The sequence below is a fragment of the Cariama cristata genome, unplaced genomic scaffold, assembly GCF_000690535.1.
Source record: "Cariama cristata isolate BGI_N322 unplaced genomic scaffold, ASM69053v1 scaffold16554, whole genome shotgun sequence".
Lineage (NCBI taxonomy): Eukaryota > Metazoa > Chordata > Aves > Cariamiformes > Cariamidae > Cariama > Cariama cristata.
The window spans coordinates 33,767-52,359 of record NW_009613652.1 but is presented as its reverse complement, the minus strand read 5'-3'; the positions used below and the strand labels follow the sequence as shown (position 1 = coordinate 52,359).

Genomic DNA, 18,593 nt, shown 5'->3' with positions numbered 1-18,593 from the left:
GGCGCAGGAAGGGCCCTGCCTTCCCTCCTGGCTGCGGCCCCCGCTGCTTGTGCACTGTGAGGACGTGCTCGGGGGAGGGGTCGCTGAAGGGTCCGTGAGGCCCGGCCTGGGAGGCGGCCGCCTCGGGGGCTCTGGGAGCGGGCATCCCTCTCCCTGCCCCGGCGCGGGGCCCATGCCGTGAGGAGGCATCCTTTGTTTACCGGGGTTTCTCAGAAGTTGGGGTGAACGGAAGTGGCGGTGGGACAGGAGGGGTGGGAAGGGTAGCCTCCTCTGGGCAGGGGGCTGCTGGGTCAGCACCCAGGATGACTTTTGTAAACCTTATCATTTAATCTTTTTTAAAACCCATGTGTGACAGAAGATTTTGATTTTCAGTTTAATTTATGGTTTTGGTTTTTTTTTTTAAAAGGAAGGGTGTTCCTACTTTTACATACTTCTGAGAGTTATTTTAAACTTTAATAACTAGTAATGAATGTTTAGAGGCTGAATAATCCTGCTGTAAACACTTTCAGTGAGGCGTCTGGTGGCTGTGATGGTGCAGCATCAGAGTCCGTATGTTTGTAGAGGGATAAGTAGGACATGAGTGTGTCACTTAGCTGACTTCCATAGAAGTACTAGAATAAATCTTTATGCTTAGCTTAACAATAACGTGTCCTGTAATATATTTGAAGTCCTTATTACTATTTAAACTCTTTAAGTCTGCTCTCCATTGTTCTTTGCTCTCACTCATACTCCTTGAACAGGCTCTTTACCATGCATTAACAGTTTTCATGGATAGTCTTATAATAATTCTTTATCTGAGGTGTCTGGGACTCCAAGGGAACAAAGACTCTGTCAGAACTACACAAAAAGATGTGGAAACCCACAGAATCTGTGCAAGCAATGATTAGAATTTGATACAGTGGTTTGCCCTGGGTGAAACATTCAGAGTTGGTTGGTAGTTTCAAGTGTAAATGTTGAAAGCATTGCAGTTTTGACCTGTTATGACAACTGTATGGTGAGCTGACATATTTTGTTGTCAACATGTTTCTGCTGCAAGACGGAAAGTCACGGTGGAGGCGGTGATCCATACAGTTGTTTGCATTGATGTTGCTAGTGTAGCTGCCCTATCGCAGCCTGGTAGAATATTCTTTTCATAGCATTGACGGTGATGAAGGACAGGATGTTGGTAACTGCAGGTGTTCAGGCAAAGATAAGCACTAATACATCAGTCATTGTATTAATATAAGCCCCAACACATTGTCTCCTTTTCTCTTGCTCCCAGTGATACATTAGAATGATGTGGTAAGAAAACTGAACCAGTGGGATTGTAAATCCTCATCAGAATAATGCTGCTGTTAATAATTTTATTCAGTTTACATGTTTCTGGCTTTTTTCCCCTTTTGAGGTGGGAGTTAACTTGACTTTTGTGGTCAATACTCTTTCGAATTATTTTTTTCCTTTTTTTTTTTTTTTTGTCTTTCTCTTAAGTCAAAATTATTATGAACACATCAGGAAAGATTGGAAGAAAGCCTCTTCCTTCGGGTTATTTGATACCTAGGTTGAATATGCCTAGACTTGTTGCAGTCGTGCTTCTAATTGCTTTTGAAAATCTGATAGCCTAATATTTGTTAATAGGAAGAGGTGAATTCTCTTTGTGTCCTTGTTTTTTCTCAGTGCCTCCCTGACAGTATTTTATGCACTTTCATGTGGATTTTTCCCTCTGCTCTTACACTTCTGCTTTTTCATCTTACCAGTAGAGGACTATGTCTATTCAGTGTTTTCTGCCTGTCCCAAGTATGGGGGGAGGAGGAGAAAGATACTTTTTTTCCCCAAAAACCTCAATTTTATGTGTCTTGCCTCCTGTCTAGGTAAGAGGTACTGCGATATCTTTGAAGCACTGTCAAATGCAGATTCTGATTGTTGGAAGAAAAAGTGGTGGTTGTGGTCTTTCTTTATGTCCTCAAACCAGCAATTGCTGCAAAATTGGCCATGTTTCTTCTAATAAGTTACAATTTCCTAAGCATCTCTTCTAGGTCTTACTCATACAAAAGCCTCTAAGCTTTCTTTGAGAGCTTTCCAAAGTGGAGGAGAGACAGAATTGGCACACATTTGTCAATCTCTGCTGTTTGTCAAAGTAACAGTATAAAACCAGATATAGCCCAGTAGCAGCAGAGATACTGCAGCTGCTTGCCTCTGCGTTTACAGCACAGCATTGGTTTTATGCTTTATTCACATATGGCAAGCTGTAGCCATCTGGATTAGAAAGCTGTATGTTTTTGAAACAAAAATGTAGATTCTGCAGAAAGTTGATAGTACACACTGGAAAATTACAAATCCTAGAGAAGCAGCTATTTCTAGCCCTGATGAAAATTGATGTCTCAAGTAAGTGTAAACAGACAAGAATTGTATACAAAATATTGCAGAATACTGGAGTGCTTTTCCAAATGTGTCAGATTTTTTAGCATATATTATTTAGAAAGCAAAAAAGAATAAATGGTTCATGATTGATTGATAAAGAAAACTCAGCTGTGCAATAAATCTGAAGTTTAAGTGACCCGTGTAATCTACTTGATGAAGAAACCCTTTTTGTATTACATCAGTTGTGCTAGCATAGAGCAAGACACAGTGCTGTGATAATCGGAGCAAAGCCACTCTTGGCAGCTGGCCACAGTGGAGCAGCTTGTGCTGCATTAATAGAATGGCTTCTGCATACGCTGGAGTGTCTTTATTTGAGAAAATAAAGACATTGATTTAGGGAAAACAGTCGCCTCTGATCAAAAATAGGTTGTTTAAATTAATATAGCAAGTGATTATATGCCATGATATTAAAGAAATATCAACTACCTTTGCTGTGTATGCTGATAGAAAATAGTCAGTACGAATGACAATGGTGTTAGGTGTGAAACAAATTTTTTTCTTTTAATCTTTCGTTTGGAAGAACTTTGTACTGAGAGAACAGATGAATCTGAATACAGTATGGTAAACTTGAGGTTTGATCTCTCAAATCCTTGTTAATGGAATCTGCTCATATTGGTCCTAAGAGTTTAGTCTCTTCATGGTTGTTATTAAAGCTGTGTTAGTTCACATCATGTAAGAAATGGAATTTTTTTTTCTATGGAAACAGATGAAATGCACTCAAGATGCTGGGAAATGCATTTTCCTCCCTTTAAACATTTTTTATTTTTCTTCAGTTATTTTCAAATGCAGCCTTTCTTTATCGGTCTTAGCTAAAATTTGTCTGTTTAGTCTTCTATATAAAATGGATCTCCTGCTTTTTTTCCCTATCAGCTTTTTCAGCACTCTACTTGATGACTGATTCTGTCTGATTAATTTTCTTCATTCTCACCTCTAAGATTTTTCTTCCACCTCCATACTTGCTTCTTGTCTGATGTAATTGTGTGGGTTTTTTCCTTCAGTTTGTTGACTTTTGTGATAGTATGTCTCTACCTTTTTTCCAGCTTTTATTTTTGTTTTGTCAAAATACTGGTGATAATTCTTGCTAGTTTCAGTGTTGTCCATCAATAGTGATAAAACCGGCAGTGTTTATATCAGCCTTGCTGCCTGATGGTATAACCGAGCGTGCATGTGAATGTTGGTGCCTGCTGCCAGTGGTGTGTGCGGGGATGTCGGAGGTGGCTTGACTGACAGCAGCATGATCCGTAAGCTGGTGCTTAGCTTCAGTGGCACGTATCTGAAATGTGCTGCTTTTCGAACATAGCGTTCAGTTAACGATTTCGGTAACTCCTGCAGGCAGCAGGGCATGGACCTTTGTCAAAACGTGAAAAAACGCACTTAAAAACCTTATCTGAATCCAACTTCTGATGCTTGCTGTTGGTCTAAAAATGGCGTGAGGCTCGCCATCAGGTACCGAAGCCCACGTGTATGGGAGCGGTGGGTGGGCAGGGAGCAGGCCTGTGGGGGACCGGGGCCGTCCAGCCCTGGACAGAAGGAGTGGGCCACCTTGGGGCCAGGGCTGGGCGCCAGGCACCAGTGTTACCAATATCTGAAATCAAATCACATTTGATATGAAAAAAATCGGTTTGATTTTAAATGAAATAAGTAAAGGTGTGCTGTGTTTAAGTATCTGTAGGAACTGTGTGTAATCATAGAATTGTAACCATAGAAGTATTAAGTTTGGAATAGGTAACTATAGGAATAATGTGCAATGCTTTAGTATCTATAGAGTTTAATGTTTTGAAATAAGTAACCATAGGATTGTTAAGTTTGAAATAAGTAACCATAGGTACCTTACCAGGTAGTTACTGGATTTTTTTTCTAAAGAAACCGTCATGGATTCTAGTTAAGCACAATGAACACCAATTATTCTGCTTGGCAATCCCCTTTCCCCTTTCTGGCTTGATTTGAATATCAAGGATTCCATTCAGTAGAGCTAAGTAGATTTGACCAATGATTATAGTTAGATTAGAATATTAATAAGTTCGTGTAATTGAGTAAAACCAATCAATGTAAAGGTTAAATTTAAGAGCGAGCATAGTATGCGTTTTTATGTAAAGAACATATGTAACAGTGACTTGACAGAAAAAAGTGTATAAAAACTGTTGGAATTTGATGCCAGGGTGGACATGATAGGCAGAGCTATCCCCCATGTCCCCGGCGCTGCAATAAAGGAGCCCCCGCTTCTTAATACTACATCGGTGTTAAGAGGTTTTATTCCCGATTTCGGTGACACCAGTGGCAATGTCGTGCTTTCCAGCATAATGATTTTCTCTTGCCTCAGCTAATGCTGTCCTGGTACATGTAAGACACAGGAGTACTCAGGTACTGTTCTAGGTATAAAGAAAAGGGGTTGTGGGGTCAATGGACCAGCAGATAGAGCACCCTCCCAGTGACGTGGGAGGGAGGACACAGGGTCAGCCTAAGAACAATTAATGCATGTGTAGCCCCTGGTGTGAATTTTTAAGGCTTTAGCAAAAGTCCCTGAAGTAGAGAATGAAGGAAAGGGGAGGCGGTTACTGTGAAAGTGCCAGGGTGTGCCTGACCAATAAATACAGCACTATGAGCAGTGGTTTCACGATTAATAACTCTTATGTGGGGCACACTGGGGAGGGCAGGGGTAGCAGACTCTCTAGCTCTTACCCTCTCTAAAACCAGGATCAGCCAAACTCGGTTGGTTTTGTCAGCTTTTGATTTATAATCTGTGGCTACATCGCAGTGGTCCTGCATTGTGGGTTATGGAACGTACTTAAACTCAAGTCTGTTGTAAAATGGAGCAACGTTTATACTCTAGTTTATTGGTACCAATGGTACGGTCAAAATCTCTGAACATAAAGGCTTGTTACAGTTGAGGAAAGAGCTACTCCATCAGGATTTACTATCTATTACCAAAAGGCAAGCATTTGTTAAATCAAACTTTTCATTAACCTCTCATCACATGCAACTGAGTCTTATTTTTCTCTACTTAATGATATTGAAAGACCGTTAAATAAATAGAAGTTAGGTGAATATAATAAATGTTTTTCTGGGTGTTTTTTAGAAAGCAGTTACAGTAGTTTCCAAAAGCTTTTGCTAGTAAATGGAAGGAAAACTGAGACTTGAGATAGTGAGTAAAAGATGATGAAAGGGAAAGGAAATTCTGGAATATGTTAGGAAAGTGTTGTATCTGTCATAATTTGTCATGGGAAGTTTTTTGATATTGTGAATTCAGCTGAGTAGTTCATATTCTTTCTTAATTGACTGTAGTGAATTAATTCAGACAGATCATGGAGGACAGGTGGTAGAAAGACTTAGATTTTAAATGTCTGATTTGCTTAAAAGAAAAAAATGTACTTACAAATATATTTGCATTTTTTGCTAACTTCCATTTTTTTTTTTTGTAGGTAACTGAATGGATCTTCAGAAGCAGAGTTGCTAAAACTGACAGAAAAGTAAGTATACGGATGTTCATTGTTTTTCACAGAAATATGGATCTGACTTCGCACTACCTCTGTTTACTGTTAATAAACCCTTTTGTCATGTTGATTCTTAACATGTGTAATAATCAATATTTTTACGTAGCCTCATAAGTCTATTTCCAGTTAAGTGTTTTTATTTTGTGGAAGTAGATAATGTTAGTATTTTTCCTTCTGAATGTCCTGCTGTTTCTTTTTATTGATTTTTTTTAATAGCTAGAACTAGCTTTGTGCAAGGAAACTTTGAAAACTATAATTCTAGCTATTCTTTTATCTGTTTTCAATGATGTATAGTATATTATTTGTCACCTTTATAATCATCAGAAAGGTTTCAGCTCCTCAAGTTTGTGTTATCTAACATAGCACGACTAGAATCTCTTATGGTGATTGCTTATTTCCACCTGCATTTAGTTACTAATTTTGACTTTGGAAGTCACCTTTCTCTGGAAAGAGGAATTTTTGTGTTCTGCTGGCTCCCAATTTGAACCAGGAGAAATCTGCATCATGTATTCAAAATGTGGAGCTTTGTACTAACTGAATGATGTGTTGTGTTTCAGCCTATTTCCAGATGGTTGATATGGTGAAATGATTCAACCAAAGTTGTTATATAAAAAAGTAGAAATTTTTCAATCTAATCAATAGAAGTTGAACTCTTTTTTAAAAAGAGTCCTCTATTTTTGGCAGAGCAATATCAAAATTGCTATAAGGTATGTGTGTATGAATTTATATGTACAGCTGGTATTTGCAATATGCATATATTTCAATAGAGCTGTTTATAGCATCTGTAAGTACTGTGATTATACTGATTATACTGCACTAATTTCCAGTTGTTCAGTTGTTCTTGCACATACTGTGAGTTATTTTTGCTTAAAGTTCATTAATTACTTTCTATAACTATATAGACTTACATTTAAATGGAGTAATTTAAAAAAAAATGTACAGGGCTTGTGCATAATACATTATATCAGGAGAAGTCTGGGAACCTTTATTTCTATGCTCACTATGCTTTAGTCTATTAATAATGAGTCTGATTTTGGCTAATTGGATTTTTATTGTCTTTAGTGGCATATCGGAGAGATGAAATGTGGTCTGAAGGGCGATACGACTATGAAAGAGTTCCAAGAGAGCGTCTGCCTCCGAGGATTCATCCTGATGTAAGTGTATAGTATGTTTCTTTAGCATTATATTGCTATACTATACCTTTATACCTTGACTTGTACCATAAGAGCTGGATTTACGTACATATTTAAGTTCCTAGTATACCCCAAGTTCTGTTCTTTTCTTATTCGTGTAAGCCAACAGTCTAGCAAATGCATTCACGCAGAGATTGCAGGATGCCTACAAAATTAAATCTTGGTTTGTTTGGTTTTTTTTTTAAATCTATTGAAAGTGCTTCAAAACATTTATATTTTGACACACCACACACCCGACCCCCCCCCGCACCCCGTAATTCTTTGTGTTGTTAAACACAGGATATTGAATAACTTCTGGAGAACTGAAGGCCATACTACATTGTTCCCCCCCCACAGGCTGTGTGTTGTGGTTTGTTTTTTTTTTATGTTAATACATTTTGGAAGTGATTTGAGGTGTTAAAATGACTACTTTCGGTATCGTTCTTGTCACTGATGCAGTTTTTTATTATAATGTTTAAAGTATAGACAGAAATGTTTATAGCAAGAGTTGAAAATACATCTTTACTAAAGAAATCGTGTTTTAGAGCCTTATAAAGGAAATGCTTATCAAGAAGTGTCGATGGAAATCTACTTTGTAGGGATGGAGACTTCTACTATATGTTATGCTTGTAAAAGCAAATGCAGAAACTATGCTTACTCTACTGTAGAATAACTTTAGGATGCTTTTAGAAAATCTATATGCCAAAGAGTTGGGTAAGTTGTGGGGTTTTTTTTCTGGGATTTGTTTGTTTTTTCCTCCTGTGTCTGAAGTCTCTACAAAGAGAGAGAACAGGTTGTAGCTTTGTCTTTTGAGCTATTACAGCTGAAATAGAACTTTAAGAATACTTTTTGATATTTCTGTTCACATGCTGTGCAATGTACATTTGGCAAAATAAAAGTACAGGTACCGGTGCCTGTTATTTGGCTTTTCTTTTGATTCTTTGGAAATGAATTTTTTGATTCTTTTGATTCATTGGAAATGGTGTATGACACTTAATTTGAAGAAAATACAATATATTGATTTTACATTCTAGTAAAAAGCTGTCTGAAACTTGTGTTAAAAGAAAAACCAAGAGTGTTAAAACTTTCTCTGTCACTTGAATCCTCAGATCACCTACTGCACTGTGTTGAGAAGGTGCTTATCCAGATCATGAAGCAAGCACTATCTTCACTACAATATTCATATATGGTGTGGAGGATGTTATTGACATTAAGAAAACGTATTTTCAGATGGGCTTTTTGTTTTACAGGCATTACAGCTGTAACTTTCTTTATTGCATTCTGAAGTCAACGTAGAAGTCTCTAAGAAATATGTGTAGCTAATGCTTAAAAAAAGAAAGTAGCTGATGCTTAGAAAGTAGCTAATGCTACTGCTTTAAACTTTCAAAAGAAACTTAAATCACATTGAAAATTTTCGCTCTATAACTAAACTTGTAATGCCTAAGGATTGCATCTGAGTGATGTCCAATTAGATTTAATAAGTTATTCTACCATCAGACTGGCATGATTTTTAATGGTGTTCGTTCCCCTGTGCTATTTCAGCTTTAAGATTATTATAGTCCCACCTTTAGAAATAGTTTGGGTTTTTTACTTTTGCGTATTCGCTACGTATTTCCAGCTTTTAAAAGCAATATGATTTTGTTTGTTTTGTGGTTTAGGATGATTACCATAGAGTAGTAAACATTGGGCCCAAGAAACCACCACTGCTTGAAAGACCTGGGGATGGGAATTACAGTCGGTATGATGATTACAGTCACGCTGAGTACAGAGACTATGAAGAGGGTCGCAGTTTTGCGCATGACCGAAGAAGTGGCCCTCCACATCGAGGTGGACGTAAGGTGATTCTTCTCGCATGTTTATGACGTTTACCTTCTTATTAATGCTTGAATGCTGACCAATTAAAGTGTTATTTCAGACAGAACATTGCTGGTGCTGCTGTTGTCATACGCTGAAATAGAATGAACAGAAAAAACATCTAGGTTTTGATACTTGCTCCTTTTTTGCTGTTACTGTGCTTCCAAGACTCTTGTGATTCTATAGTAGTATCTGTTTGCTGCTTCTTATGGTTCCTAGCTACTCTGGGGACTTAGAAAAGGACCCGTGTCGAGCTCTGTGGAAAGCTGAGTCTGAAAAGTGGCCAGAAGTCCTCTGTATGAATAGAAAAATGATTGCGAAGTCTTTCTGTTTAACAAGTCCTTGCACGTGCAGCTTATTGAATGTTGTCTACCTATCCTTCTAATTCACACAGTTGTTCACTTATTTAAATTCTGTTGTGATGAAGAATGCATGTTTTTTTTTCCCAGAAGCTACACTTAAGTGCAAAATTTATGGTCCCTTTGAAAGGTCATTACTGCTGCTTCTTCCAACCCAGCTGTTTGAAATTCTGTAATTTCAAGCTAGTGATGATAATTTACATTTCAATGAGGAAAATTTTCTTTAAGTCCAATCTCATGTATATAGTTCATAAACTTGTGTAGTTTTTGTGTTTTGTACAGCATTTCAAAGTTGCTCTCTTTAGTATTAATAAAGGAAGTAAATAAGAGGAATGGGGTGGAGTGAATAAACTGAGAGGAAATTTGCTGTGAATGATTACTAATTTATTGTATCTTATTAAAGGCTTCAGGTTTGCAGTAAATAAGTACAATTTGGCAACTAACTGTACCTCACATCTGATGTTGAGATACATGTCACACAATTGTTTTGCATGTGTGTGTTGCAGGATGAATCAGGATACAGATGGCCAAGGGATGATCATCCTATAAGTCGACAGCCTGAATACAGGTATTTTATAAGAATTTATGGTAGTGCATGCATAGGCTGGGACTATTTAGGGCATTTTTCTTTGTTATCAAAACAGTTTGTAGAGCAGAGCAATGAAATGACAGGGATGTGGGAAAGGACATCTGTAAGTAGTTTAGTGGATCTCCCTGGTCAGTCACACTTTTTTCATGTCTTCAGAGAATTCTTTGGTCTAATACTTGCTTCTGTGACTGCAGTACATTGGGGCTACAATGCAGGGGAAAGATACCGGTGTCATTTTAAAGATTGCTGGGGTGGATAATGGGATTATTAAGTTCACCATAGCCTTGTTCTGACATCCCTGTTTTCTCAGGTGGACTGATGAGTTGGTATTTCCATCACACATTATATTAATTTCTGTGAGCAATTCTTAGTCTCAGGTTCCTATTTATGAAATGTAAGGAATAGTATTAAACGGTAGAGCTGTAACATATATATGCCTGCACTGATGTTTGATATGGGATTATTTGATATGATAAAGTGCACAGGATAGTGTTACTCAGAATTTATGGACAAGGATGAAACTCACCTTCAATATTCAGACAAGAATTAATTGTTAATATAACTGAAATATTAACATTAACAGTCTAATCTAGAATGTCATCTCATGGCTTTGCTTTTATATGCCACTTCTCAAGGTGTCTGCTATAGGAACACAGACCTGGTATAATATGCTGCATTATGGTGTTGGTCATAAAAATCTCATTGTACATAGAATAAGTCCTTGTTACTGCTGTCTGTATAAAACTGTGGTTGTACCATACAAAGATCAACAAAAGTAAGCCAAATTAGCCATAGATACCTGGTCAATTAAAAAAATTGCTGTTGAACCTGCACCAAGTTAAAAAAAAGTCTTCAGGCAGTTCAGGAAAAGCTCAGAGCAAGCCTGACAAGCTTGGTTCAAGCCTCAGTCTTGAGGCCTTGCAATCTCAATATGAAGCTGTTAGTAGCAATGGCAATACAGTGCTGTAGGGCTACACAGTTGCAGTACGTATCTGTTCCTTTGAATGTGATGATTTAGACATAGCGTAACTAGGTCATTACATAACTTCACCATTTAAAAAAAAACAAATAATCGTTCATATACCATAAGGGGCTATGTGCAGTAGGCTTCTCTCAAAATTGCGTTCTTGAGGCTAGAAGCAACATTAAAGGGTTTTGGAAAGTAGTAAGTGTTACAGAAACTTGTGTAAAAAATTCTTGCATCTTTTCCTCTCACTTTAGAAGAATCAGAGTTGTTTGAAGCTGAAAATAAAAGACTGAGAAGACTAAGTTAGTGCCTGGCAGTTTATTTTACACAGAACAAGAGTGGCACCCAGTGGTCAAAAAGATTGTCTTAAGCGCATCCTGATTTCTTCCATTTAAAATGTGAGGATAAAATGTCAGCTCATTTTGTTGAAGACTTTAAAAATATGTCGCATGGTAGGTGGTCCCATCTGAGTCTTTATTGTATATTTCAGGATATCTATCTGTTGTACAACTGTAATAACGCTATGGAAGAACTTCATAAAGATACTTGGTTCAGTTGAGGATATAGGAATGTATTTGCAATTCACTGAAACCTTACTGATTTGATACATAAATATGTGTTAGCATATCAGAAGTCTGATAGTACTGAAGAGCACAGGAATAGTACATAACCTTGTATGTAAAAGCCTGTGATCGGACTGCTAAACACTTGTAGCATTACAGGCTTGGTAATAATAATGGTTTTTTTGCATATTGCTCATAATCAAGCTATGCAGTGGATCTCAGCGGAGGAAATCAAAGTACAGTACTTGGTATATGTTGTCTCCTGTGATGAAAATGCTAATTACTTTCCATTTCAAAGACATTTGCACTATAAAACATGAGATTAAAAAATTATGATATCTGAAAATGCTTTGTCTTTGGGTATGATGAAATTTATTTTGGGTAAGTTCTTGTGGAGTACATCTAAATTATTTTTTTCTTTGAGGTGGTAGAAGGAGATTTAAGATTACTGTAACCAAAAGCGTGTTTTAAAAAATTGCATGGAACATGGCTAAAGCATAGTACAAACTTAGATTCATGAAGCTAAAGATACTCAGGAGACTTGTGAAGTTAATAGGTTTTTGTAGTCAGTACAGTGACTATAAATTCTAAAAAGAATAGCTCTTTTATTGACATAAATGATTAGTTTTCTTGAGTATTTTTAAAAACTCATTCAGCAGCTAAAAATGTGCTGTAAGAAGTTGTCAATATTATGTTTAGCATTTCCTCTTAAGCATTAATCATTCACATTTTCCCGCTTTGATTTTTGGCAACTTAACTGTCAAAAAGTAGTTTCTAATCTCTTACTCTTTCCACTTTCCATTTTTGTTCCCACTATCTTTCTTAGAAATGCTGAAAAACATTACTCAAGAGTCTCACAAAGTAAAAGAAGCTGCTTATCTGGAATATCAAAAATCCTTACTTGATGAAGAATTTTGGGGAGTGAGAGTTTCCTATGTTGAAGAAACTATCTGTTAGGTGTGGTTTTTTGGAGTGGAATTTTTTGGTTGCTGCTGTTGTTTCTTTTGTGGATTTTTTTTTTTTTTTAAGCTTCTTGCCTTTTCCTTGAAAATAGGAAGCGCGTGCTTACTTAGCAGTCACATAGCTGTGGCTTGAGCTGTGATGTGTCTGTTGAGCAGCAGCAGTTCTCCCCGAGTGATGAGAGGATTGTCAAGGTTCTACCACTTGGCTTAGCTGTCTTTTTTTTTTTTTTTTCTTGCCTTCTTTCTTCTTAGGGGGTTACACTCCAGTTTCCAAGCAGCTGTCATTTGCCAGTAGTCTACCATTGAGCGGAGCATTACTGCTGCTTCTACTCTTTCCTGGACCACTCGGTTCTTGCGAGTTGTTAGCTCTGTTTTATCCTATGCCCAGTGAACAGCTCTCATCCTGACCGTGACTCCTTTATGGATGTATCATATTTCGTATGTAAAAAAAATAGCCTAATTCAGGGTATGTGCTGGGCATAGATTTCAAAATGAGTTCCCAGCCCTTTTTCTCTTGTTCTGACCTAAGGGATTCTTGCTGGATTTCTGAGCTCCAGGAACTGATATGAACTGTGTAACCTTACAGTCATAGCTTGGTTTGAAGTGCCTCTTGGTTCAAGCCTAGTTGGCATGTATAAAGAATTGTACATCAAAGCAGAAAGTCTTAGTTTGGAGAACAGAGAATTTTCTGCACGCACAATGACAGTTTTAATGTCTTGGTCGCTGATGCTATGAGAATTGTGAAACTTGGAAATTATGAGAGGAGTAGAGATCAAATAACACATGACTTCTTTGTACATTTATCTTTTACTGATGTTGATCACTTCTGTGGCTGTGTTACTACTTGTCTTTAGTGATATATCAAACTAATTTATTCAAAGCACTTGAATTATTTTATGCATGTCAGATTTTTTGAAAAGTTTGCAGGGAACTATGCTGTTGTATGTTGAAGAACTCCAGTTTTATAGTACTTCTGTATGGGCCTCAGAGCAATGTGTAAAGTCAGATGAAGTTTTCAGTGTGAAACACTTTAGAAGATTGCTAGCTGCTGTTCGCTTTAGTCATACTAAATTTTAATCCTTTTGAGTGCACAGAGCATTACTTCACTCTTTTTTTTTTTCCAGCCAAACTGAGTTCATAAGATGTGAAATATGCGAAACTTGGCAACTTAAGATGGGCAAGACTCATCTTCAAAGAGAAATTACAAAATGACGCACTTGTAAATCCCAGCTATACATGCATTAAATTTGATCCTTAAAATTATCTGAGGTCCAGATTTTTGTAAAACAAGGATTGCCATATTTGTAGACAAAGTAGTCTGCATCAGTAGTAATGTTGGTTCCTATAATATAGACTCCTGAGAAGTGACTCACGTAGGACATTTTGAATATCTCCTCTCAAGTAGTTGATATGAATAAGTTTTCCTTTGTTAACGACAGAAACTTGCTGCTACTACATGTCTTCTCTTGTTTATTGGTTGTTGGTTTTTCTTTTCTTCCCATGTCCTGTGTGAAATTAGGAAGTAGTCTTAGTCCAGCCTTTATTACTAATGCATTTGTGTATATGAAACAGATCTGCTTATCTGTGGAGTGCACAGGAAATATTTTGTAATAAATATAATAAAAAAGTAATTTTGATGCTAGAAATGAAAGAAAACTGTCTGGCAAAATTAATTAATTTTAAACAATGATATGTGTACAACTAAGATTCATCAGTCAGTTCTATATTTTGTTTTGAAAATCTTTTAAATCAATGGCACATTGACTTTCCTCAGAAAGCCACGTAAAATTTTCAGAACATTAAGCTTAAAGTTACCTCTTTAGGGTGGTGAAGCATAATATATTCCAGTTTTCATAGATGCATAAACCTTCACGGTGAGATTGTTTGCTGAAGGCTGTGAAGAAACTTGGTAGCAAAGTGGGGGATAGAACCCCAGCAATCATGGCTTTCTGATCTGTGCTTGCACTACTCTTCCAGCTGGTGATTACGCCTTGCAGGTGCAGTATGTGAAGACAGGGTGTTCTAGAGGAGTGGTCTGAAGATTGTACATTAAGAAGAAAATTGTTCTTTGGCAAGAATGGTTATTTTATACCAAAATTACTGATGAAAGAGTCTCAAGATAGAAGCTAAGGGTCACTGACTTCTCTGAATAAAGCAGGATTTAATACTGAAGGTTCAGATATGTCATAGGCTGAGGCAGTTATCTTTACATTATCACTGTGCAATCACCTTTGAATTATAAGGGGTAGCTTGTTTCTTGTGTCCCTGCGCCCGCGCCCCCCCCCCCCATTTTTTCTTTAATGAATGAAACAGCGAACCTGTTTAAAAATTTTATACTCATTTAAACCAGCCTATTATATTGTGGGAGGTCTTTACGCTTTGGATTTAAACTTTCTTGTAATGGAAACTAATCTTTGTCTTGCTTATAAAAGAGAAAGCCAAAGGGATTTATGAGATGGTGCTAAAAATATACATAAGTCTGCTGTTCTGTTGCAATATTTGACAGGTCTTAAGGGACACCATACAAGAACCTCATTCTTCGTTAAAAAACATGTGTGGAGGGAAATAAATATGGCAGTCACCCAAAGAAAATGGTCTTGTTTCTGACAGAGATTGATAAGCAGAGTTCTAATCATATTCATTAGCACGTGCCTTTTTATTTTAATAGATAAATAAAATCTCTGCCAGAACATTGAACCTCTCAGGCGTTCACACAAACTACTAGAGTAACTTGTTTATTCAGATATGAAATTACAGTTTCCTTATGAGAGGTCATTGTGGTAGATTCATTATACCTGTCTACAACTCCAGGCAAAGACTTGTCTGTGAAATCTTTAGTTCAGAAGACCCATTGTATTAGACTGTTAGCTAAATTAGTTTACTTTGGCTTATGATATTTGGGAGTGGGGGGTGGGAAGGGGAGTTAAAACTTTTTGGAACAAGATAATAGGTAATAGATAACTTAAAAGTAGATTCTGGTTTACCCTAAGTATTTAATGACTTCATGTTACACTTCATGTCTTATGCAGCAGTCTTACCGATTCAGTAGTTGCTGCATTTTCTTTGAGGGCTGTTTTCTGCCCCACCTCCTCTTTAGCTCTTTTGTGCTTGGGACAACCAGTTTGTTTGCAAACTATGATTTATGTTTTATAATTTGATTTTTGTTAGTTGGCCAAAATTATATATGTGTAATTGTGTTACTAATGCTTTGGGTTCCTTTGGACCATGGGTTTTTATTTTGAATAGATTTTAAGAACTCTAATCTTCTCATGCAGATACCACTTAGCGTTTTAAAACTAAAGACAGGTAGTTATAATCTTCTCAAAGAATACTTTGATGTTCTTAAAAACTCGGCCTGAATTATTGTTGAATAAGGAACAGCTCGGTAGTAAATTGACTTGTAAGTATTTATTTGACAACAATCACAGTAAACGTACCAAATCTGGTAACAAAAAACCTGGAAGTTCTCATCATGGCAGTTCGCAACTGCTATCATGTGTTTATTCAACTTGCTTTTGATTCAAAGCTACATTGTGTTTTAAGAATCTATGGCTTTTTGTGTGTACAACTGTTTCTCACTGCAGTTTTTGTAAGGTTGTAAATTGTTGTATGAAATTGGTGTCATCATTATATTTTTTAACAGTGGTTATTGCATGAGAACTGTTTACTACAGCTATTAGTATGTTATGATATACAGGTAAAGAAAAATTCAGTAGTGTGCAAACTCAGTTAAGTTTTGTAATAACGTTGATTTGCTTAAAACTAAGTCACATTTTGGGAAATGGATTATTTTCTTCTTATCAATGATGTTAGATAATACTGATAAACTGTAAGGAGATCCTCTGTTCATGATGTCTGATAGGGCAACATGCCTACAGATAAGATTATGTACCTTTACACTGTAAGATCTTGGCTAATACCTCACTTTAAAGAAGACTTTAAAAAGCAAGGTCGTCTGTTCCAGTTTTATAGCTAGCATTTTAATCAGGTGGTAGATGGTATCAAACTCGCAAGTTAATGCTGTAGTGGGAAATAAGGAGGCAAACTCCCGTGGGTAGCACTTGGTTATTCTGGAAAGGTTTCCTAAAAAACATGTTGAAAACCAGCTAGGTACTGAGAGAGAGTGGGGAGGAAAAGAGAAGGGAGTATCACTTTGAGTCCAGACAACTACTGTTAAGGTGGCATCTGGCTAAATCATCTCAACGAGGAGCCAATGACTTGGCTTAATTAATGTAGTCATGGCTCTCTCAGGATGGGGAGTATTGTCATAGAGGACTTGTACGTAATTTCCCTTAGGAAGATAAAATCTTCATCTGTTAGGTTCCAAGGACTTGTTTGTTATATTTTGAATATACTAAACATTTCAGGGACTTTAATTCCCGTGGAGAGAGGGTGGGAATACTAGGATACAGTAGAGGAGAGGAAGAAGTTTCTTTTTATTGACAGTATAGGCATCCTTTTGTTAAGCATTTTAGTGCATAGAGAAGATTTTTGATATGCCATTTCCACTTACTGCTGCATTTGATTGTCTTATGATGTACATCTGAGGAAAAGTTCATCAATAAAACAATTCCATGATCTCACGCTGTTTTTAAAAGGTGATGCTATTTTTGCATGCTAACGAATTATTCTTGATGTTAGTCTTGACATTTATTCATGATACATATTTGTATAACCATACAAGGTTCTTTCCCTTGAATACGGAGCTTTGTAGTATTAGTTTGTGAGTTGATACTAAATGCCTTTGTCTAAGTGGAACTGAATATTGACGCCATGATGCGCAACCGTGTTGTGTCACCTGGCTGTGGGAATGGCTTTCTCTTCTGAAATCTGACCTTTAATAGTTGCATGTGTCATGAGTGCAGTAAGGAGACTGATCTTCCTACAGTAAAAATCTATTTCCGCAGCAGGTTAAACCTATCTAAGCTGGTACTGCATGCTAACCCACCACAATCAATTAAACAATTATCTACCAGTTTGGTTGCCTGGGAGAAAATATCAATGCATGGTTAGGCATGGAGTGGGAATATGGATTTAAGGAAGGCTGAGAAGATTATGGTTGTAGCAGCATCAGTTTGAATCAGTATGACTTGTTATGGAGCTATGCCTTGAAGTTTACTGTTATTAAATCACTGGAATAACTGAAGGCATACAGTAGCTGCAAAAGAATTTTTAATATGGAATATACCCAAGTAGCATGGCTGTCTGTGTTAAATATGTTCGAGTAAGTGCTGTTTGTAATATATAGGAAATGGCCTAAAAAAAAAGGCAATAGCTGTTAATGTGGTTGTAAACTGTAATCAAAGTGCAAGGAAAAAGCAAACTGGAAAGAAAAGATAAAGCTACATGGCTGAATAATTTATAAGAGGAAATGTCTGACTTAACTTGGGGCTTTCTGATTTTGAACAAACTACATACTTGACAGGAAGGAATGAGATCAAATAAATAAAAAATGCATTACATACAATAAATGTTTTTCTTCGTATACATCTAATGTCTTTTATCTTGAGAAATCCAAAAGCAGAGGTAGTTTGCTAACTTTCACTTACGTTTGCTATGCAGAAGTCCATATCACTGTTACAAAACCTTGGGGCATAAGCAAATGAAACCTATTTGACCTAATTGCTTCAAATCTCACTTTAAGAATAAAAACATGGCGATTTGCGGAGCATTTGTCTAATATAGAGAAAAATGGAGTGTTTTTCTGATTTATAGATCTCATTAAGGGATTTGGAAAGAAGAAAACTAAATATAGTAAGGGTATTGTGTGTCAGTATTACTGACATAAGGTATTACTGCTTACAAACCTGTTCCACAACTTGCTCTTTCCTTTTGCAGCTTTTTATTGATAGTGTTAGAAAGCCAACCACAAGGGTTGATCAAATCATATATACTACTACAGTACACTACTTGTTGCTTTCTCTTAAGTATCAGTGAACTCACAGTATTCTGCGGCATACCGATGAAAAGCCTTAAGAGCTCCTTTAGCAGAGAGATTTCATGGTTTCTGGGTTCTTCTATTTAAGAATTTTAAAGATAACCTTTGGGAAAAAGAGTAAAAGCTTGCTGAACATAAAATTCACATATGCCCCTAAAGATACAGTGCAAAAATATTTCCTTCTTTCTTTCAGATACTTAGTGTGTGTATTAGAGAAACGCTTACCTACATTGACTTGCTTGGCAAGTACTGACTGTGAAGTAAAAAAATGAAACAAACCCAAAGAAAACCCCCAACCCCC

The 18,593-nt window shown here is 36.9% G+C and overlaps 1 protein-coding gene across 1 annotated transcript in view; it reads left to right on the top strand.

Moving 5' to 3' along the window:
* Window positions 1-6,970: 6,970 nt before the first annotated feature.
* The window catches only part of PPHLN1 (periphilin 1), a gene marked incomplete at its 3' end in the record, with an annotated part of 29,606 nt that continues 17,983 nt past the window's right edge, over window positions 6,971-18,593 (top strand). The window contains exons 1-3 of the mRNA XM_009699112.1: window positions 6,971-7,042; window positions 8,719-8,898; window positions 9,780-9,841. Of these exons, the coding sequence (XP_009697414.1) occupies window positions 6,971-7,042; window positions 8,719-8,898; window positions 9,780-9,841 (314 nt within the window). The remainder of the gene's footprint in view (window positions 7,043-8,718; window positions 8,899-9,779; window positions 9,842-18,593) is intronic.